This window comes from Mobula hypostoma, chromosome 9 (assembly GCF_963921235.1).
Source record: "Mobula hypostoma chromosome 9, sMobHyp1.1, whole genome shotgun sequence".
NCBI classification, from domain to species: Eukaryota; Metazoa; Chordata; class Chondrichthyes; order Myliobatiformes; family Myliobatidae; genus Mobula; species Mobula hypostoma.
In genome coordinates this window covers 90,560,481-90,583,238 of record NC_086105.1, presented here as the reverse complement: position 1 = coordinate 90,583,238, position 22,758 = coordinate 90,560,481, and the positions used below count along the sequence as shown (strand labels likewise).

The 22,758-nt window shown below is 42.7% G+C and overlaps 1 protein-coding gene across 2 annotated transcripts in view; it reads right to left on the bottom strand.

Moving 5' to 3' along the window:
* tmem184a (transmembrane protein 184a) overlaps window positions 1-21,942 on the bottom strand; it is a 99,473-nt gene extending 77,531 nt beyond the window's left edge. Inside the window, exons 1-3 of one of the 2 annotated variants that reach the window (XM_063058652.1) lie at window positions 21,664-21,942; window positions 21,052-21,572; window positions 9,549-9,779 (exon numbers count right to left, since the gene is read on the bottom strand). In XM_063058652.1, the coding sequence (XP_062914722.1) occupies window positions 9,549-9,779 (231 nt within the window). In that variant the 5' untranslated portion in view covers window positions 21,052-21,572; window positions 21,664-21,942. The remainder of the gene's footprint in view (window positions 1-9,548; window positions 9,780-21,051; window positions 21,573-21,663) is intronic. The other variant, XM_063058651.1, reaches the window with a different exon arrangement.
* Between the last annotated feature and the right edge of the window lie 816 nt (window positions 21,943-22,758).

Genomic DNA, 22,758 nt, shown 5'->3' with positions numbered 1-22,758 from the left:
CGAGCAAACACAGGGGTTGAGTGGCCTACTCCTGATTTGTATGTTTATAGAAGAATATATTGAATAGATGAAATTAAATAATGCAGAACGGGGGAGGGGGGAGGACACATTTAGCACTACCTTTTGGGAGAATTTCATTGCATAGTTTGTATAATTAATCATTCCATTCACTCATCCATCCCACATGCTTCAAATCAGCCACCATCATCCCTGTACCCAAGAACTCTACACCTTCAGAGCTAAGTAACTACTGCCCACGGCACAGGCACCAACCATCATGAAATCCTTTGAATGGCTAGCAATGACACACATCAAAAACTCCATTTCTGCCACAGTGGACCCTCACCAATGTGCTTACTGACAGACCCATTCTACAAAAGATGCCATAGCATCTGTCATGCACCTGGCCCTGACACTCATAGAAAACAAGGACACTTATGTCAGAATCCTGTTTCTGGATTTCAGCATTCGGTGAACAAACCTCTACTCCTTGATCTAAATATACTACTGTTAGACTTCCTAACCAACAGAAGTCAGTTAGTCAGAATGCAGAACCTCTCCTCCCTCTCTAAGGTCCTCAACATGGCTGCCCTTCAATGCTGAGCCAACTGCTGTACACACTGCTCACACACGCCTTGTTGTAATGTGAGTGTAATTAAAAGTAAGTTAATACTAATTAGGACATCGGGGGGGGGGGGGTCTACTTCCGTTTGTTGTTCTTCCGGTGGCCCTCGTGCACATAGTGTTCCTGTCACGCCGTACGGGTTGTGAAACCCTCTGTATATACGTAACGTTTTGAAGTTCAAGATAAAGTTGTTTCTTTGGCATGAAGTTGTCGAGTGTGCTTTTTTCAAAGTAGAAGTTACTACAGATTTTTGGCGACGAAGGTGGGATGGTTTTGTGAACGTATCGGCACATTTTTCAAATGGGAGTTTTCGCGTTCAATATGGCTACGTTTGGAACTATCTGTGAATTCCTGGAAGAAGTTGAGGACTGGCCGGAGTATGAGGAAAGGTTGGGACACTTTTTCTGTGCTAATGGAATTACTTAGGAGGCTAAGAAGTGCTCTATTCTCCTGAGTGTGTGTGGGGCAAAGACTTAGAAGTTAATAAGGAATTTAGCCGCACCGCGGAAACCGGGGGAAGTTCCATTTGATGATCTAGTGAAACTTGTGGGGAACTATTTCAATCCAAAACCTTCCATGATAGTCCAATGATGCAAGTTTCACAGCCGTTTCAGGATGCCAGGTCAGTCTGTGGCCAATTTTGTGGCTGAGCTTCGGCAGCTGTCAGAGCATTGTGATTTTGGAGCGGTGTTGGAAGAAGTGCTCCGTGATAGATTGGTATGCGGCATTAATAATGCTGACATACAATGCTGCCTGTTAGGGGAAACCCCACCGTTGACTTTCAAGAAAGCCTTAGAGATTGCCCAAGACATGGAGATGGCTGCTAACAATGTTAAGGATATCAGGTCTCAGTCAGCGGCAGTGCACCAAGTCAGGAGGGAGACTGGTAAGCAGGCAAAGCGGGTGGAATGTTTCTGGTGCGGAGGGACGCACTATGCAGATATTGCAAATTCAAAGACTCTGTCTGCCATGCTTGTAGCAAAAAGGGGCATTTAGCTAAAAAGTGCAGAAGTTCAGAGGGTAAAGTTAAGCCTGGGCGGGGGAAAGCTCAACAGGCTCAGGCACCCACACACCCACGCACCATCTAGAAGAAGCAGATGAAGAGGCAGCGTGTGCCTACAACATGTTTGGAGTGGAAACAGATGAGGAACCACCTGAACCATATTATGCCACAGTCACTGTCAGGGGAAAGGACATTAAGTTTGAGATTGATTCAGGGGCTACTGCATCAGTCATTAGTGAGCAGACCTACAGAAGGACATGGGGGTCCAACCTGCCTCCCATTAGACCATCAAAGCTCAAACTTAGGACCTATACGGGGCAGCCCATACCTCATTTAGGGGTGTTATATGTGGACATTTCAGCTGGGAGTCAGAAGGCTGAAGCCAGGCTAGTGATAGCTAAGGGCAGGGGGCCCAGTCTTTTGGGTCGCGATTGGCTTCACAAAATCCGGCTAAACTGGCATGAAATTAAGTTTGTACGCATGATGGAGGACATTCTGCAGTGGTACAGTGACGTTTTCAGGGACGAGCTGGGCACACTGAAGGGCGTGACAGTGAAACTCCATGTCGACCCTGAGGCTACACCATGTTTTTTTAAGCCCAGGTCGATGCCCTTTGCTATGAAAGACAACGTCGAGGAGGAGCTGGAATGCTTACAGAGGCTGGGCATTATTGAGCCCGTCCAGTTTTCAAGGTGGGTGTCTCCCATTGTTCCAGTTTTGAAGGCCAACAAAACAGTGAAGATATGTGGGGATTATAAGCTGACGGTGAATCAGGTCTCTAGGCTGGAGGAGTACCCATTGCCACGGGTGGATGACCTGTTTGCGACCTTGTCAGGGGGTAAGCTGTTCACAAAGCTGGACATGAGCCATGCCTACCAACAGCTGCTGCTCGACGAGGATTCAAAGGAGTACGTCACAATTAATATGCACAGGAGATTATTCAAGTACAATCGCCTGGTGTTTGGAGTGGCATCCAGCCCTGCCATTTTCCAAAGGACAATGGACACTTTGCTGCAGGGGATTCTGCACGTAGCAGTGTACCTTGATGGTATTTTGATCACGGGGGCTACGGAGGCAGAGCATCTGGCTAACTTAGAATGGGTGCTGAAGAGGCTCTCAGACGCAGGGCTACGGTTGAAACATGGAAAATGTGTGTTCCTAGCATTGAGTGTGACTTACCTGGGACACAAGATCACAACTGAGGGGCTTTGCCCTGGTGGAGGACAAAGTGAGAGCTATTAAGGCAGCCCCAAGCCCTAAGACTGTCACAGAACTCAGATTATTTTTGGGCATAGTGAATTATTATGGCAAGTTTCTTCCGGACTTCTCAAGGGTTTTGACCCCACTGTATAAGCTGCTTCACAATGACACTAAGTGGCAGTGGGGTGAAGAGCAGGAGAAAGCCTTCAAGGAAGTGAAAGAATTTCTCCACTCAGCGAAGCTGCTTGTTCACTATGACCCAGACAAGGAGATCACCCTTGCATGTGATGCCTCGCCCTATGGAGTCAGGGCAGTTCTCTCGCATGTAATGGAGGACCGTTCAGAGAAGCCTATCGGTTTTGCTTCACGTACCCTGACAGCTGCAGAGAGGGGATATTCACAGCTAGACAAAGAAGGTCTGGCCATTGTTTTTGCAGTCAAACGCTTTCATCAGTACCTTTATGGACGTGCATTTACAATTTATACAGACCACAAACCACTGATGAGCCTGTTCAGTGAGACTAGAGGCATCCCACCACTAGCCTCAGCCAGGATACAGCATTGGGCTCTTACCTTGTCAGCCTACCAGTACACTATAGTGTACAGAGTGGGTGGGAATAATGCAAATGCACTGAGTCGACTACCTTTACCTGAGACACCTGTTACTACACATGTGCCTCCAGAGACTGTGTTTACATTAGAGAGGTTGTCAGAGACACCTGTAAAGGCAACCCAGATCAAGCAGTGGACAGAGAGGGACCCTGTCCTGTCCCAAGTCAAGACTTTTCTTTTACAAGGTTGGCCTGGAGTCGTGGAAAGAGAGGAACTGAGGCCTTATGCCAAACGCAAGACAGAACTCAGTCTGCAGGATGGCTGCATTTTCTGGGGAGAGTCAGGGTCATTGTCCCTCCCCCGGCCGTTCACAGATTGTGGAGGAAATTCATGAGGCTCACCCAGGAGTGTCTCAAATGAAAAGCCTTGCGAGATCCAGGAATGGATCAGGATCTGGAGACAAGGTAAAATCATGCATGCAATGTCAGACTAATCAGAATATGCCACCACCAGCTCCTTTGCACCCATGGGAGTGGCCAGACCATCCCTGGTCTAGGCTACATTTGGACTCTGCTGGCCCTTTTACGGGGCAGATGTTTCTTGTCATGGTAGATGCGCATTCTAAATGGATCAAAGCTCACATCATGAGCAACATCACAGCCCCCTCAACCATAGACAAACACAGGCAAATGTTTGCAGTCCACGGGCTACCTGACACTCTGGTGACAGATAATGGCCCGACGTTCACGAGTGAACTGTTCAGTGAGTTCATACAGCAGAATGGCATTCATCACATTCAGACAGCCCCTTTCCACCCAGCCTCAAATGGTTTGGCTGAGCGGGCTGTTCAGACAGTGAAGGCAGGTCTGAAGCGGATGACAGGGGACTCTCTTAGCATGCGGCTTTCACGTTTCCTGTTTAAATATCGCCTCACGCCACAGACTACGACTGCCTGCACTCCAGCAGAGATGCTGATGGGGCGTAGCCAAGTCAAGATTGGACCTGCTGCGCCCGGCCATGAAGATGAAAGTGGAGAGAAAGCAGGAAAAGCAGAAGGAGGGACATAATCAACATTCACGAGAGAGACAGTTAAAACCGGATGACAATGTCTATGTGAGAAACAATCAGCAATAGCTTCCTGGGGTTATTCTTAAGCAGAGTGGTCCCGTCTCCTATGTTGTTAAGCTGACTGGTGGGCGTGTGTTCCGCAGACATCAGGACCATGTGCATCTGCGTCATGATACTGGCTCAGAGGCAGACAGTTCCATGGAATTTCCATTTGTGAGACAGACTACAGTGGAAGCATGTCCACCAATGACTTTGCCAGAGGGCGAGACTCTGGCAGAGGGGTAGGAGTCCCCTGAAGAGGATGGACATTCTCACGCAGACACACAGACCCCTCTCATGCCCCCAACACCAGATCCACCCAAAACACCCTCACCAGTGGTGCCTGCTGGGTCACTGGGGGTAGTGCACAGATCAGAGCGCACTCATAAACCTTCTGACAGACTGAACCTTTGACGGGACAGTTTATTTTGTGTTGTTAGATTGAATGTTGAATCTGTCACGTTTTCCGGATGTTTTGTATTGGTAAACTGTTGCTAAGGTACTAGTATAAGTTTTCAGGGGTATGCAAGTTAATAACACCACTGTTTTTTTATTTCCTAGTATTTTACATTTGGGGATGTTGGATTTTAAAGGGGGAGAAGTGTTGTAATGTGAGTGTAATTAGAAGTAAGTTAATACTAATTAGGATATCGGGAGGGTGGGGTCTACTTCCGTTTGTTGTTCTTCTGGTGGCCCTCGTGTACATAGTGTTCCTGTCACACTGTACGGGTTGTGAAACCCTCTGTATATACGTAACGTTTTGAAGTTCGAGATAAAGTTGTTTCTTTGGCATGAAGTTGTCAAATGTGCCTTTTTCAAAGTAGAAGTTACCACACATCTGACCTCCAGGAGGTGTGCTGAGCCGACTGTCGTACACACTGCTCAGAAACAACGGCAAGGACAAACACCCGACTAATCACATTGTCTTCTGGACAAACTTTATCAATCGTCACAAAACAGAACAACGTTTCTTTTCAAATAAAAGCAGCAAATTCTAGAAATACTCAGCAGGTCAGGCAGCATATGTGGGAAGGGAAACAGCTAGTATTTCAAGTCGGGACCTTTCATTTTGCTTCTTTTTCCCAGTTGATTAGTCATTTTATTTCTGCAAGGTTCATAATTCTTATAGCTTGCACTACCTTGTTACGCACAAATTGAGCAACAAGTTTGTCTACACACTGCTGAACAGCACTTAAGATAATTTTAATTGTTTCTGAAGTGGCTTGGAATGTCCAGAGAGCATACAAATTAGTTATTTCTATTTATCATAACTTGCATAAATAAAATGGCTAAATTTACATTCCCCAGACATTCCATTGTCATGATTGGAAACCAAATGACCTGGATCGCAACCAAAGAGAAAGGTATATTAACTAGGGGGCTTGGTCGCTGTGGCTCTTTTCATTCGGAATAACTCTTTCCTCCAGTGAATTTAACAGATACTGCAATGGAGGATGACAGTTCAGAAGGGAAATAATAGATTTTTGTCAACACTTACAACTGACACCATCAAAATGATGTATTATAAGTCACAAATACGAAACAAAATCTTCAGGTAAGAGTAAGTGTTCAATAACAAAGCTCAAAAGAAGCAAGTTTATGCTTGTACCAAAAGCAGTTTATCTTGTGTAAAATGTAGATGCAATGGTTCTGTAACAAGTCAAAGGAAAAATGGAAGAAAGCCCAAGTCCTTCTAAGGCAGAGTGCAGCACAACAATGGGTTTTTTGTCAAATCTGGCAAGAGGATTGACACCAATTGTGAAAGTTCAAAGTGCATGTATTATCAGAGTATATGTCACTATACAACCCTGAGATTCATTTTCTTGTGGGCATACTCGATAAATCCAATAACCATAATAGAATCAATGAAAAACTGCACCAACAGGGCAGTAACTAGTGTGCAAAAGACAGCAAACTGTGTAAATACAAAAGAAATAAAAATAAACAAATAAATAAACAAACAAACATCAAATGTTGAGACCATGAGATGAAAAGTCCTTGAAAGTGAGTCCAGAGGTTGAGGGAACATATCAATGATGAGGCAAGTGAAGCTGAGTGAAGTTATTCCTTTTGGTTGATGGGTAACAACTGTTCCTGAACTAAATGTCGTGAGTCCTGAGTCCTGAGTACCTACTTCCTGATGGCAGCAGTGAGAAGAGAGCATGTCCTGGGTGGTGGGGGTCCCTGATGACGGATGCTGCTTTCCTGTGATAGCGCTCTGTGTAAATGTGCTCAGTGGTGGGGAGAGCTTTACCATGATGGATTGAGCCATATTGATTAACTTATGTAGGATTTTCCATTCAAGGGCATTGATGGTTACATATGTAACCAGTCAATATTCTCTTCACCCCACATCTATAGAAGTTAGCCAAAGTTTTAGATGTAATGCTGAATCTTCGCAAACTCCTATGGAAATAGAAATGCTGCTGTGCATTCTTCATAATTGTACTTACCTGCCCAAGACAGGTCCTTTGAAATGATAACACTGAGGAATTTAAAGTTGCTAACCCTCTCCACTGGCTCATAGACCTCCAGTTTCCTCCTCCTAAAGTCAATAATCAGTTCCGTGGTCTTGCTGACATTGACTGAGTTGTTGTAGGGGCACCACTCAGTGAGATTTTCGATCTCCCTCATGTATGCTGATTCGTCACCAGCTTTGATTTGGCCTACAATATCATCAACAAACTTAAACATGGCATTGGAGCTGTGCTTAGCCACACAGCCATAAGTGTAAAACTAAGCACCCAGCCTTGTGGTGAACCTGTGCTGACGGAGATCATGGAGGAGATGTTGTTGCCAATCAATTGTCATCAATTACTGAAGGAAAACGAGAAATGTCCAGATAAAGACATGACTGCACAATGAGTAGTCATCAATAGAACAAGGTTGTGTTAAACAGGACACATACCATACCAACAGTATTGAGAAGGTAAAACTTTATAGGACTCCGTGCAGACAACTGACAAAGTTCTGTTTATTGGTTTGAAATAGATTTCTATGCCAAAGACAAGTTTATTGTTTGTCAAGACTGCGGAGCTAAATCACCAAAGACAACTTGTCAGAGTTGGAAATGGGCAACAATATCTTTGGTCAGAGTACCCATTGATTCTGGTGAGGAGGGACTATAGACTTCTCAGTACTAATAGATAGTTGGACAGAAGTGAAATATGTTGAATTCTGCACTACCGTAGAGTGTACTGGCAATGAATTAAGATCAATTTTCTTTTGTCATGATTCAGCAGTATAACTTGACTCAGATACCCGTGCTCAATTATGTTCATTTCTATCTGAACATTTTACAAAACAAATTGTTTGAAGCATTCACTTGCTTCCCCACATCTTCCAGCATCAAATGACGCAGTGGTGAAGTCAGTGAACACTAAAGAAACAGGTATTATAATGCTGCTGGAATTTACAATGATATACAAACTGTAATGCTGCTGGAATTTAACAATGATTAGTAAACTGTTGATAACTACGGGACAATGCCACATTCCGCAGGTTATACAGATGGATTAATAATGGTGCAGAAGCTCAGTTCAACCAAATGTTAAAAGAGATTTGAAGAGAGGCAGTCAAAACAACAATGAAAGTAAAATAGTCACAGACAGAGGCAATTTAAGTAACTTCTTGGAAATTGTGTATGAATTTCAAACAAGTATGACTTTTGGAATTGGGATACTAGAGTAGTGGTATATTTTAAAAATAAGAAGCAGTATTAGAAGAAAGTATGTGCAAGAGCACATCCAAAGGTCTGAAAGAGATTACACAAAATTCTATTGCTTTGGCTCAAGAAATGATACCTTCAAGTCAAAAACAGGATATACCACCAATAACACAGGTTCCTTTGAGAAGATCAAAGAGACTTCAAAGTCTGTTGTTAATAAATCTGTAAACAATGCGAACATGTGAATCATTCTTTTCAAAGCAGTGTAGTGTATGTAAATATATGTATCTTTACAGTGGTGCTGGAGTTTGCGGAAGTGAACAAAATGCCTAATTTTAGCATTTCTAAAGGTCTCTTATTGATTCATTATATGCAGGACTCTGCAGTTAGAACAAAAACCACAAATATGCAAAAACAATGATCTGAAGCATTAAAAGTGCCCATAATTCCCAGCAAAAGAGATCATTTTATGGAAGTGTTCAAAGTAGCTTTGATCAATGAAGTACAAAAAAACTGCTTCCAATTGCCAATGGGCATTATGCAGTGGACAGAGAATTAAATCAAAAAAATATAGGAGGAAACAAATGGGGTCTTTTTGTATCTTTGGTGAGCTTTCATAATTTGAGAGAAACTTCATTGAGAGGGTTTAGAAGATTTCACAACAACATTCAATACTAAAATTAAACACATTTGATGGGCAAATGATTTAGAATACTCTGGGATGGGGGGGGGCTTAAGTAATGGAAAGGGGTTAACAGGATAGACCTGCCTAAAAGCTAATGCAGCCATAATTAACTGGACAACCACTTTCTTAACCACATCATTCTATAATTCTTCCACCATTACTCACAAACCATTCAGGTCTCCAGATTATAAGAAGTTAATGTGCTTCTGGTGAGGATGAAAATAGGATTAAGACAAGATAATGGAACTGGCCTGTGAAGAAAGATGAGGCAAAATGGTGCAAATTTCTCCAGCTATGGAAAAATACAGAGTGATCTTACTACAATCTCTAAGATCACAGAAGAGTTTAAAAAGGTAAATATGAAGACGTTTGCATTTGACAGAAGAAGCAAGATCATGGCCCATAAATACACTGTATAATGATCACTAATAGATCAGACAAAGAGCTAGAAGAAACCTTTTTCACCTGGGAGTGGTTAGAATGTGATAGTTACTCTCATGGGGAGCACTTGAAGCAGATAACAACTGTACTTAAGGGTCAATAAACCCATTAAATAAGGATTAGAAGGACACATAGATTGAGTGAGATGAGGTCGTGAATGATGAAAAAGGGTGAACGTTTAGACACCAACATGGACCAGTTGTGCTGATTGGTGGGTGGTAGTGCTGTAATCCAGTGTAATTCTATGCAAAGGCAACCCCAAACTCACCTGATGAAATGTTACAAGTAATGCTGCCCAAACACAAATCCCAGAAATTGCTTGTGCACTTGGAGTCTCCAAGAAAATTCTTTGTTGGTGTGCAGTGAAATTGCTGGGAGCTATCTTCTGCAATGTGCTTACAGATCGAGATTTGTTTGCAGGTGTTGCATTGGAAGCAACAAAGGTGAGTAACGCAGCTGTTGGCACTCCAGTAGGGGATGGGCTTCTACTGCTGTTCATCTGTGCACACAGAAGAAAGCAAAATCAGCTTTACACCAAACAAACTAAACATCCTTTTAAACAGACAATACCGATGGTATATAGATGCAAGTTAATGTACTAAAACTGCCAAAGGTGCTAATTTTCCAGAATTTCTGTGCACATATTGAATTTCCAGGTGACTGTTTCTGTATGCCCTTTTGAAATGTGTCACTCACTCTGTTATTTGTTCTTTCTAAGAAAGTGCATCTCTTCATGACATTTTCAAGCTAAGTACACAAAAAGACATAAGGGAATTGATCAAGGAGACAGGCAAGGTTTCTCTTAAGTAAGCAGAGTGGTGAGATTATAGTTGAGGGAATTTAAGAATTTAAGGCTTGGAGTAGAGCTACTCAAACTGTGAGGCTGCAATACCCACTACGGAGCTGATGTGGGTAGAGCCAGCCACCACCTCACTGTATCAGAGATCCAGTTCAGGCTTCACCTTGCTGCTCCGTTCATATGGATTATGCACCAATTTCCTCAGGGCATGAATTTTGCAGAGTTTCTGCACACATTCTTCCAGAGTCTTTTCACTCTGCATCATTTATTCTGTCTCAAACAAGAGAAAATCTGCAGCTGCTGGAAATCTGAGCAACTCACACAAAATGCTGGAGGAACTCGGCAGGCCAGGCAGCATCTATGGAAAAGAGTACAGTCGACATTTCGGGCTGTCCTGCTGAAGGGTCTCAGCCCAAAACTTCGACTGTACTCTTCCATAAATGCTGCCTGGCCTGCTGAGTTTCTCCAGCATTTTGTGTGTGTCATTTATTCTGTACTGTACCCATTTACCAAAGTCTATTATGTCGCTTGGTTCTGCATTAAATTTCTATAATGATTCATGTCTATCCTGTCACACTAAACTTTCTCTATAACTTTCCTTACTGTTTACCACATTGTCAAGCTTTGAACATGCAAATTTGAAAACATTACCCTGCATCCTCATGATTAAGTCATTACTATTTATTACAACAAGCAGTAACCCTAACATTGCCCGGAAGAATATCTTCGTATACTGTTCTCTCAAATGAAAAATAACCAGTTACTGGATTCTGGTCTCTGCTTTCTGCCTTTTTTATCTTAAATACATGCTACTGACCTCTTAATGCTATTGGCTTCATTTTTTACCTAACCAGCCTTTTGCATTCTATTTTTATTCCCAAGCATTTCTGCAAATTCACACAGACAACATCTACTACATTCCTTTGTTCAGTCAGGTCTAATTGAATACATCCATACTGGTGTTCACCTGGCTGCTGAAACCTGAACAAGTCCCTACATTATAATTTCTGTAGGTTTCTGGTAAGCTAGGATTAAAATGCTTGGCCCACAGCTGTATGTCTAGCCCCTGCATTCCTTGTTCAAAGGTGTTAAATGAACCAGTCTATATTTTTTTTGCTTTTTTTTAAGACAAGGTCTTCTGCAAATCCCACTACCAACTCATTCAGTAACATCCGTCCAGACCTGACGATAATTAGAACCAGCTTTATATCAATCTTTATCCTAGCCATTATCCAAATAGATCACCTGGAGCTGAAATTCTGGCAGCCTTCTCATCCTTGGTAAAACACCAGTGCACTGGCTGCCTCTGACTGTGGCATGAATCTCATGACACCATCAGTAAGGTTATGTCAGTTTTTTTGTGGCTAATATTCCCATATTAAGCAGCATTGTTTTGTTTTTAGTCATCTGTTGTCACGGCAACACTACTTGTTTGCTGATTGTCATGCTGCTTACCATGTTTTTACTTTGGTTGGATTTTGGATTTGTGTGAATTTTCCAGCAATCAAATTGGCTTGCATTGGTAAATAACCTGGGAAGCCTTGGGAGCTAAAGGTATTACAAGAAGAGATTTTTTTTTAAATGTACAAGCCAGTTGAGGAAGCACAATTGAAATTGCTTATCAATTCATTTCATTTGTTACTACTGACATATGTCGTGAAATTTGTTGCTTCACACCAGCAGTACAGTGAAATACATCTGAATTACAAGGTACAGTAAAATTAATAAATAAACAGTGCAAAAGGGTGTTACTACCTTCAAATGTACGCAGCCAGCTTGTGTTGATAGGTTCAGAGCAATTTTCAATCTAATGAGAGGAAGTAATATCCAAAATGGGAACTGGCATAGAAAGATTGAGTAGTTATCCATGGAAAGTGGCAGAGAAGGTGTTAAAAAGACATTCATGATACAAGGTTGTAGAAACAAAGTTGTAGGGGACAAGGGTAAGGGAGTCATGATGAACTTCAATAGAATATTGGTTCAGCCATTGCTGGAGTACTGTATCTGTGTCTGGATGTCACACTTCAGGAAAGATATGGAAGTTTTTTTTTGAGGTGCAGAAGTGATTTAAAAATTTATTCCAGAGATGAGGGACTTAAAAGTATGGATAAACTGGATAAGTTAGTATTGTCCTTCTAAGGATAAATAACATTGCAAGGAAATCTAATAGATATACTTGAAGTCATAATGGTGAGGATTGGTGGAAAGAAGCTGCTCCCGTTAGCATAGCAGCCATGACCAGGGGATACAGAAAGACTTGTAACTCACACAAAATACTGGAGGAACTCAGCAGGCTGGGTAGCATCTATGGAAAAAAGTAAACAGTCGATGTTTTAGGCTGACACCATTCAGCAGGGCAGGAGGTGGTGTTCGGCCCAAAACGTCAGCTGTACTTCTTTCCACAGATGCTGCCTGGCCTGCTGAGTTCCTCCAGCATTTTGTGTGTGTTACTCTGATTTCCAGCGTCTGCAGATCTTCACTTGTTTGTGACAGAAAGGCTTCAATGGATAAAGCACAAAAGTGACACAAGGAAAACCTTTCTCAAAAGGCAAGTGATTAGCACCTAGAAAACACTGCCAGTGTAGTAGAGGCAGAGTCAGTCGTAGCAGTCAAATGGGAGGTGAACAGAAAGGACTATGGGGAGGACGGGGAACAAGAGTTGTAGATGAAGCCAGTTCAGACTCAGTTGCCTGAATGCTGTACCCATTCTGTGATTCTACATGAAATACTTGGTTCTGCCTGGCTTCTTATCAATCGACCTACTTGATCTGAAACCAGACATTTACTGAAAACCAAGCAAAGCATGCATGAATTCAAAAGTATAAGTGGTTAAAAACATTTCATGAATTAAAAATGAGATTGCAACATACAGTGTGTACTGCTGCTGCTATATTTTCCATTAACCAAGCATGTTTGCCCGGTTCAGCTGACATACAAAAGGCAATTGTGCCGCATGATGAATCATTGATGTAATCACTACATATTAATTGAGCAATCTGGAGCTTCTACAGTTGGGATGTGTGCACTGATGACTGTAGCATACTGATTCTGTGTTAGAGAGAGCCACAAAGCATTCACTAATTCTGCAGGGGATAACACACTGAGATATCAAGCTCACTTCAATAAGCCAACATTTTCCAGTTGCCTCTCCAGAAGAAGGCCTAACTTTTGCCCTTTAAACTAATTACCTTCTGCTTGTCTCAATCAGAACAAAATCGATAACAAAGTATCCATATTTCCAAACTATGAGATTAGAGCTGCTGTCAAGTTTGATTGTTTTGGAAATGCCCATGAACCGTATCATGGAAAGGAAGCTATCTGTCTGGTGTTTCTTTTAATGGGCAACTGGAGACTTGGCTCCATTGTGTGGGTGTTAATGCTTTCACATTGGTGGGTACAGATCTGGTTGGAATATGGAGAAATTCCACAGTAAAAGACAAATACTAGAAATCCACAATTCTTTGTGGATTTTATGGGCCACGTTTAAAAACCAAATGGAACCTGTTGGGAAATGTCTGCTAAGTAGAAGATCACGGAGAGAGTTGAAGACAGTTCCTTGTGGATTTTACATGCTCCATTTAAAAAGTGACCAGGGACTGTTGGGAATTGTCTGCTAAGCGGGAGATTGCTTGGGTTAGTAGTAACTTAGTAAGGGTCAATAAAAGCAAGAGAAGTGGTCATTGTGAGAATCAGCCACTGAAGCTTCAGTGAGAAAAGGCAGAGGCTAAGGGTGCAGAGATGTTTGGAACGACTTAAGCTTAAGAAGTTAGAGCCAAAGTTAGAACAAGCATAAGCAGGACGGTAGTTAAGGCAGTGGAATGCTCCTCCTGTAAAATGTGGGATTCCTGATGACTACATCTGCAGGAAGTGCGCCCAACTTTGGCTCCTGTCTGGCAAGGCCAAGAAACTGGAGCTGGACGTACTCAGGACTATCCGGGAGACTAAAGTCCTCTTTGATGAGACTTTTATTCAGGTGGTCACACCCAGAGTGCAGGTTTCAGACAGTACATGGGTGACCACCAGGAGTTACCTGCAAGGAGTTAGTGCAGGGTTCCCCGTAGTCATTACCTTCAGTGAGTGCAGGGCTCCCTGTGGCCATTACCTTCAGCAACAATTCCCTTTGGATATTGCTGGGGGTGGGGGGGGGGTGTTACCTATCAGGGCACAGCAGCAGCAGCCAGACCAGTGGCACTGCGGCCAGCTCTGTTGTTCAACTGGGAGGGGTAAAGTCAGGTAGACCGATGGTGATAGAAGACTCAATACTTAACGAGATTCTGTGGCCATGAAAGCGTTGCCTCTCAGGTGATAGGTGAGCAGCCAGAGGTTGTGGTGTGCATTGGCACCAATGACATCGGTAGAAAGGAGGAAGAGGTCCTGTGCAGTGAGTATAGGGGGGTAGGGAAGAGGCTGAAGAGCGGGGCCTCCAAGGTAGTCATCCCTGGATTACTCAAATGCCAGTCAGGGCAGGAATAGGATAATAGCACAGATGAGTGAGTGGCTGAGGAACTGGTGCAGGAGGCAGGGTTTCAGATTTCTGGGTCATTGAGATCTCTCCTGGGGAAGGTATGACGTGCAGAAAGGGATGGGTTACACTGAACCCAAGGGGAACACATATCCTTGTGGGCAGGTTTGCTAGAGTTATTAGAGAGGATTTAAACTAATTTGGCAGGGTGATGGGAACTGGAGTGATAGGAGCAGATGGTACACAATTCCAAAAATCTCTTTGTTCCCCTACCATCAGGCAGGAGGCATCAGAACAAAAATTTTTAATCATGGGAGACAGCTTTATCCCCCAGGCCTTAAGACTACTTAACTTCCTTCCACCACCCAAGTCTCATCATGCAGTGTTATACTGTTTATTTTTGAAACTTGAGTTGTAAATGCACTTTTATTATTTGTTTCTTTATTTGTAGTAAAAAGGTAGGAGGTAGATGGACTTGTAGCGCAGTTAGCGATTGGCAGGTATGACATTATGAGTATCACTGAGTCGCGGCTGAAAGAAGATCATAGTTTGGAGTTCAACATCCAAGGACAGGCTGGTATGCAGAGGGGGTGGGATGGCTCTGTTGGTAAAAAATTAAAACAAATTCTTAGAAAGAGGTGACAGCAGATAGGAAGGTGTAGAAACCTTGTGGGTTGAGTTAAGGAACTGCAGGGTATAAAGACCCTGAAAGGAGTTAAATACAGGCCTTTGAACAGTAGGCAGAATGTGGGATATAAATTACAATGGGAGATGGAAAAGGCATGTCAAAGGGCAATGTTTCAAAAGTCAGGGGGGATTTCAATATGCAGATAGATGGGAAAACCAGGCAGGTGCTGGATCCCAAGAGATGGAATTTGTAGAATACCAATGAGATGGCTTTTTAGAGCAGCTTGTGGTTGAGTCCACTAAGGAAAAGGCAATTCTGGATTGGGTGTTGTGTAATGAATCAGATTTGATTAGGGAGCTTAAGATAAATGAACCCTTGGAAGCAATGACCATAATTTGATGGAATTCACCCTGGAGTTTGAAAGTGAGAAGATAAGTGAGGTGTATCAATATTACTGTAAGGTAAAGAGAATTACTGAGGCACAAGGGAGGAGGTTAGTTCACAATAGGGGGATGGGAACCAGTGCAGAGAGACAGAGGGGTGTAAAATGAGGGTAGAAGCAAAAAGTAGTAAGGTGAAAAGTAAAAGTGGCAGGCCGACAAATCCAGGGCAAGCATCAAAAAGGGCCACTTTTCAACATAATTGTATAAGGGCTAAGAGAGTTGTAAAAGCGCGCCTGAAGGCTTTGTGTGTCAATGCAAGGAGCATTCGTAACAAGGTGGATGAATTAAAAGTGCAGATTGTTATTAATGAATATGATATAGTTGGGATCACAGAGACATGGCTCCAGGGTGACCAAGGATGGGAGCTCAACATTCAGGGATATTCAATATTCAGGAGGGATAGACATGAAAGAAAAGGAGGTGGGGTGGTGTCGCTGGTTAGAGAGGAGATTAACGCAATAGAAAGGAAGAACATAAGCCAGGAGGATGTGGAATCGATATGGGTAGAGCTGCATAACACTAAGGGGCAGAAAACGCTGGTGGGAGTTGTGTACAGGCCACCTAACAGTAGTAGTGAGGTTGGGGATGGTATTAAACAGGAAATTAGAAATGTGTGCAATAAAGGAACAGCAATTATAATGGGTGACTTCAATCTACATGTAGATTGGGTGAACCAAATTGGAAAGGGTGCTGAGGAAGAGGATTTCTTGGAATATATGCGGGATGGTTTTTTGAACCAACATGTCGAGGAACCAACTAGAGAGCAGGCTATTCTAGACTGGCTATTGAGCAATGAGGAAGGGTAAATTAGCAATCTTGTCATGAGAGGCCCCTTAGGTAAGAGTGACCATAGTATGGTGGAATTCTTCATTAAGATGGAGAGTGACATAGTTAATTCAGAAACAAAGGTTCTGAACTTAAAGTAGGGTAACTTTGAAGGTATGAGACGTGAATTAGCTAAGATAGACTGGCAAATGACACTTAAAGGGTTGACGGTGGATATGCAATGGCAAGCATTTAAAGATCGCATGGATGAACTACAATAATTGTTCATCCCAGTTTGGCAAAAGAATAAATCAAGGAAGGTAGTGCACCGGTGGCTGACAAGGGAAATTAGGGATAGTATCAATTCCAAAGAAGAAGCATACAAATTAGCCAGAAAAAGTGGCTCACCTGAGGACTGGGAGAAATTCAGAGTTCAGCAGAGGAGGACAAAGGGCTTAATTAGGAAGGGGAAAAAAACTGACTGTAAAAGCTTTTATAGATATGTGAAAAGAAAAAGATTGGTTAAGACAAATGTAGGTCCCGTACAGACAGAAACAGGTGAATTGATTATGGGGAGCAAGGACATGGCAGACCAATTGAATAATTACTTTGGTTCTGTCTACACTAAGGAGGACATAAATAATCTTCCGGAAATAGTAGGGGACAGAGGGTCCAGTGAGATGGAGGAACTGAGGGAAATACATGTTAGTAGGGAAGTGGTGTTAGGTAAATTGAAGGGATAAAAGGCAGATAAATCCTCAGGGTCAGATGGTCTGCATCCCAGAGTACTTAAGGAAGTTGCCCAAGAAATAGTGGATGCATTAGTGATAATTTTTCAAAACTCTTTAGATTCTGGACTAGTTCCTGAGGATTGGAGGGTGGCTAATGTAACCCCACTTTTTAAAAAAAGGAGGGAGAGAGAAACCGGGGAATTATAGACCGGTTAGCCTAACATCGGTGGTGGGGAAACTGCTAGAGTCAGTTATCAAAGATGTGATAACAGCACACTTGGAAAGCGGTGAAATCATCGGACAAAGTCAGCATGGATTTGTGAAAGGAAAATCATGTCTGACGAATCTCATAGAATTTTTTGAGGATGTAACTAGTAGAGTGGATAGGGGAGAACCAGTGGATGTGGGAAATTTGGATTTTCAAAAGGCTTTTGATAAGGTCCCACACAGGAGATTAGTGTGCAAACTTAAAGCACACGGTATTGGGGGTAAGGTATTGATGTGGATAGAGAATTGGTTGGCAGACAGGAAGCAGAGTGGGAATAAACGGGACCTTTTCAGAATGGCAGGCGGTGACTAGTGGGGTACCGCAAGGCTCAGTGCTGGGACCCCAGTTGTTTACAATATATATTAATGACTTGGATGAGGGAATTAAATGCAGCATCTCCAAGTTTGCGGATGACACGAAGCTGGGTGGCAGTGTTAGCTGTGAGGAGGATGCTAAGAGGATGCAGAGTGACTTGGATAGGTTAGGTGAGTGGGCAAATTCATGGCAGATGCAATTTAATGTGGATAAATGTGAAGTTATCCACTTTGGTGGCAAAAACAGGAAAACAGATTATTATCTGAATGGTGGCCGATTAGGAAAAGGGGAGGTGCAACGAGACCTGGGTGTCATTATACACCAGGCATTGAAAGTGGGCATACAGGTACAGCAGGTGGTGAAAAAGGCGAATGGTATGCTGGCATTTATAGCGAGAGGATTCAAGTACAGGAGCAGGGAGGTACTACTGCAGTTGTACAAGGCCTTGGTGAGACCACACCTGGAGTATTGTGTGCAGTTTTGGTCCCCTAATCTGAGGAAAGACATCCTTGCCATAGAGGGAGTACAAAGAAGGTTCACCAGATTGATTCCTGGGATGGCAGAACTTTCATATGATGAAAGACTGGATGAACTAGGCTTATACTCATTGGAATTTAGAAGATTGAGGGGGGATCTGATTGAAATGTATAAAATCCTAAAGGGATTGGACAGGCTAGATGCAGGAAGATTGTTCCCGATGTTGGGGAGGTCCAGAACGAGGGGTCACAGTTTGAGAATAAAGGGGAAGCCTTTTAGGACCGAGATTAGGAAAAACTTCTTCACACAGAGAGTGGTGAATCTGTGGAATTCTCTGCCACAGGAAACAGTTGAGGCCAGTTCATTGGCTATATTTAAGAGGGAGTTAGATATGGCCCTTGTGGCTAAAGGGATCAGGGGGTATGGAGGGAAGGCTGGTACAGGGTACTGAGTTGGATGATCAGCCATGATCATACTGAATGGTGGTGCAGGCTCGAAGGGCCGAATGGCCTACTCCTGCACCTATTTTCTATGTTTCTATGAACTGGATTGGAAGGAGACACTAGCAGAGATGATGGCAGACAGCAATGGCTAGAATTTTGGGGGGAAATTTGGAAGGTGCAGGATAGATACATCCCAAAGTAGTATTTGAAAGTATGAGGTAACCATGGCTGACAAGAATAGTCAAAGACAGCATAAAAAAAAAAGAAAGGACACAAAAGGACAAAATATTAGTGGACAGTGGGCAGTTAGAGGATTGGGAAGCTTTTAAAAACCAACAGAAGGCAACTAATATGAAAGTAAGCTAGCTAATAATATAAAAAGAATACCAAAATATTTTTCAGATATATAAAGCAAGCAAACAAGTTTATTTGCCTGACAAGAGAGGGTATCAGAATGCTGGAAAATGACACTGGAAAGGTAGTAATGGGAGACAAAGAAATGGCGAATGAACCGAATAAATATTTTGCATCAGTCTTCACAGTAGAAGACACTAGCAGTATGCTAGAAGTCTGAGAATGTCAGGGAGCAGAAGTGAGTGTATTTGCTATTGGTAGGGAGAAGATGCTTGGGAAACTGAAAGGTCTGAAGGTAAATAAGTCACTGCAAAGAGAATAGGGATAGACTGCAGCAAGATATAAAGAAACTGACAGATTGAACCGCGCCCCCAAACACATGACAGATGAAATTTGATGAACAGAAATACGAAATGATGGATTAGAGAACAAGCAATACTGTTGTCAAAGGGATACAGAAAGATGTTCCAGGTGGTACGTGGCAGGCAATCCATGGGAAGAATAAATAAGGCATAAACAATTCTGTGATTTATTAATTGAATCATTGAGCATAAATAAAGAGAAGTTATACAAAATACATGTCTGGCTCCAACTGGAATAGTGTTCTGTTCTGAGTGCCATATAAAAGGATATCAGAGGCATTACAGAATGTCCAAAAAATCAGTGACAAAGATGAGAAACTCAGATACAAGAATAAATTAGGAAGGCAAGTACTGTTTACTTAAAACAGAGAGCCAAAAAAAAATTTAATGAAAATATATAAAATCATGAGAGGTCTGAGGGTGGACAGTAGGAAGCTCTTTCTTCTGATCAAGTCGCCATGGATACAAAATAAAGGGGAAGGGAATCACAAATATCGTGAAAAGACATTTTTCTTTGCACAAGCATAGATACAAAGGGACTGGTGGTGTATGTGTAGGGGAGGGGTCCCAGTTCAGAATTCCCCTAAGATTAAGTTGCAGGTTGAGTTAGCTGTCAAGAAGGTAAATGCAAAGTTAGCATTCATTTTGAGAAAACTAGAATATAAAAGCAAAAGTGCACTGCTGATGCCATATAAAGCATTGGCCAGACTGCATTTGGAATATCGTGAACAATTTTGGGTGCAAGGAGAGACTTGCTGGCACTGGAAAGCTTCTAGAGGAGGTTCACAAGAATGATCCCAGGAATGAAAGGCATGAGAAGTGTTTCCGATGTCTCTGGGCTTGTACTTGATGGGCTTCAGAAGGATGGTGGAGGCGGGGGGATCTCATTAAAACCTATTGGATACTTTAAGGCCTGGCGAGAGTGTACCTGCACATTGGTATACAAGTCTAGGAGCCAAAGACACTGTCTCAGAATAAAGGGCTAATCTATTTAAAACTGGGACAAGGAGGAATTCCTTCTGCCAGAGGATGTGGACGCTAAGTCATTTTAGGCAGAGTTTGATATGCTCCTGAAGGGCAAAGGAATTAAGAGGTACAGGGAGAAGGCAGGAGAATGGAGTTTTAAAAATCAGCCACAGTTGAATGGCAGAGCAGGGTTGATGGGTGAATTCTGCTCCTATATTTTATGATTCATTATCTGCCTATAGATGTGGGAGCAGGTGAGCAAGATCACGATGAAAGGGCTGGTGGGCAAAACCACAGAGTTTTTCTGGTAGACTGCCAGTGCACACATGGTGCTCTGAATGGTTTTGTCTAGTGCAGTGACCAGACACAATTCTGTAGTTAGTATCAGTATCTTTTATTATGCCTGGTCTCAGCTTGAATTCATAACTTTCTGATTCACCAGCAAATGTGGCACCATTGAGCCAAATCAATCACCAACAAGCTGAAGAGCAATTCTTTGCCCTACTCAGCCAAAAGTGAATTAATTATTGATGTAAAATGTAACTTGCAGAATACATTGACAGTTTCCCCATCAAACTAACAATACCAATTGTTCAATGATATCTAGTCAATGTTTAAAAGGAAGTACAATGAAACACAAATTAAAGCAAATGTATTCAACAAAATACAATTATATTATTTGTAATGCAAGCATAAATGAAGCCACACCAGATAATTCTGCTATTAGTTAGCTTCCTATCCAGTAAGAATGGCCTTACCTAATCAATAGCAGTCCCTGAAGGTGATCTGATCTTTCACAGTATCGGGACATCACAAAGCACTCTGCTGTCAAGCACACTGCGTGTAGGTGTAACGTGGCGGTGCAGGTACAGTGACAGTCAATACAAGCACAGCATTGCACTCATAAACAATGATGAATGTATCTATTTTAATTAACTTCATGTCTAATTTTCAGCAGATATTACAGAACTATTTAGATCTCACAGTATTGTCCGAATCGTTATGCTTCGACAGAAGCAGATAAGTCGTGGGTTTATATATTTCCAATAAACAAGCACAGGACACTAAATTTCCCGGTCCATTGCATAGAACAACAATTCTACTTTAACTCATTCAAACATTGAAAATCTTAATAGGACAGAACTGTATCAGTTCCGTCAGCTCTGATTTTGTGTTATGGTAGTTTTCATTAAAAGGAAACGGTAGGCGTTTATCCCTGCGACAAGCTTGGGTGTTGTGTCACGTTGAATCTATGTAACAGTGCTTCCTTGTTGGGTTCCTACACCGGGATAAAAGTTACAGGAAATCAACGAAAATGCACATAAAGTTATAAATACTTATATATGAAAAAGCGGGGAGCAGTAACAAACCTTTAAATCGGCTCAGTCAGTCGGAGGTTCAGTGCAAAGTGCGGAAGGAGCTGCTGTCAACTGCCGCCCGTTCTAAACCGAGTTTCCGCAACATCGCAGTGACAAACAACGGCAAGCAGTGGCTTCCTGGTCCCTTTTCCCGGTCGGGCAGGTGATCACAGACACACACTAAGTACTTTAATTGAGTGCTTCAGGATTCTTTCACATATTACGTATAATTTTGAAGAAGAGTCGGCCTGCCGGTGGCTCTCTCCAGCGACAGCTCCACCTCACCTGTGTCGCCAGCGCGCTCTGCGCATGTGTATCCGCTGATTCAGGTGTGGCGTTGCCTGAGGTCACCGAGACTCTGTGCGCATGCGTTTCTCTAATACCAGGTGGCGGCAAGTTTGCATCCTTTGGGAAAAGTGGGGTGAAACAAAGTTAAGACATGGAATTTTGGGAGACAAGAGTGGGAACTTGGAGTGTGCATCCACTGATCATTAGAAGTAGTGGAAAGATCAACATTTTGTTGAAGATGAAACCTGGGATGTTTTCCTTCATTAGTTGAGACATAGAATATAAGAACGGATAAATCAGGGCTTTCTTTCTCCAGCCCACTCTGAACTCGCTATCTTTGGTCTCAGCAGAGCCTAAAGTAAGATCAAGGAAAAGCATTTCGTCTACGACCTGCACGTGACAGCTCTTGGGATGTAATAATCAACAATTCCAAATAACACACATTAAAGTTGCTGGTGAACACAGCAGGCCAGGCAGCATCTCTAGGAAGAGGTGCAATCGACGTTTCGGGCCGAGACCCTTCGTCAGGACTAACTGAAGGAAGAGGGAGTAAGGGATTTGAAAGTTGGAGGGGGAGAGGGAGATCCAAAATGATAGGAGAAGACAGGAGGGGGAGGGATGGAGCCAAGAGCTGGACAGGTGATTGGCAAAAGGGATACGAGAGGATCATGGGACAGGAAGTCCGAGAAGAAAGACAAGGGGGGGGGGGACCCAGAGGATGGGCAAGGGGTATATTCAGAGGGACAGAGGGAGAAAAAGGAGAGTGAGAGAAAGAATGTGTGTATAAAAATAAGTAACAGATGGGGTGGCGGGGCACTA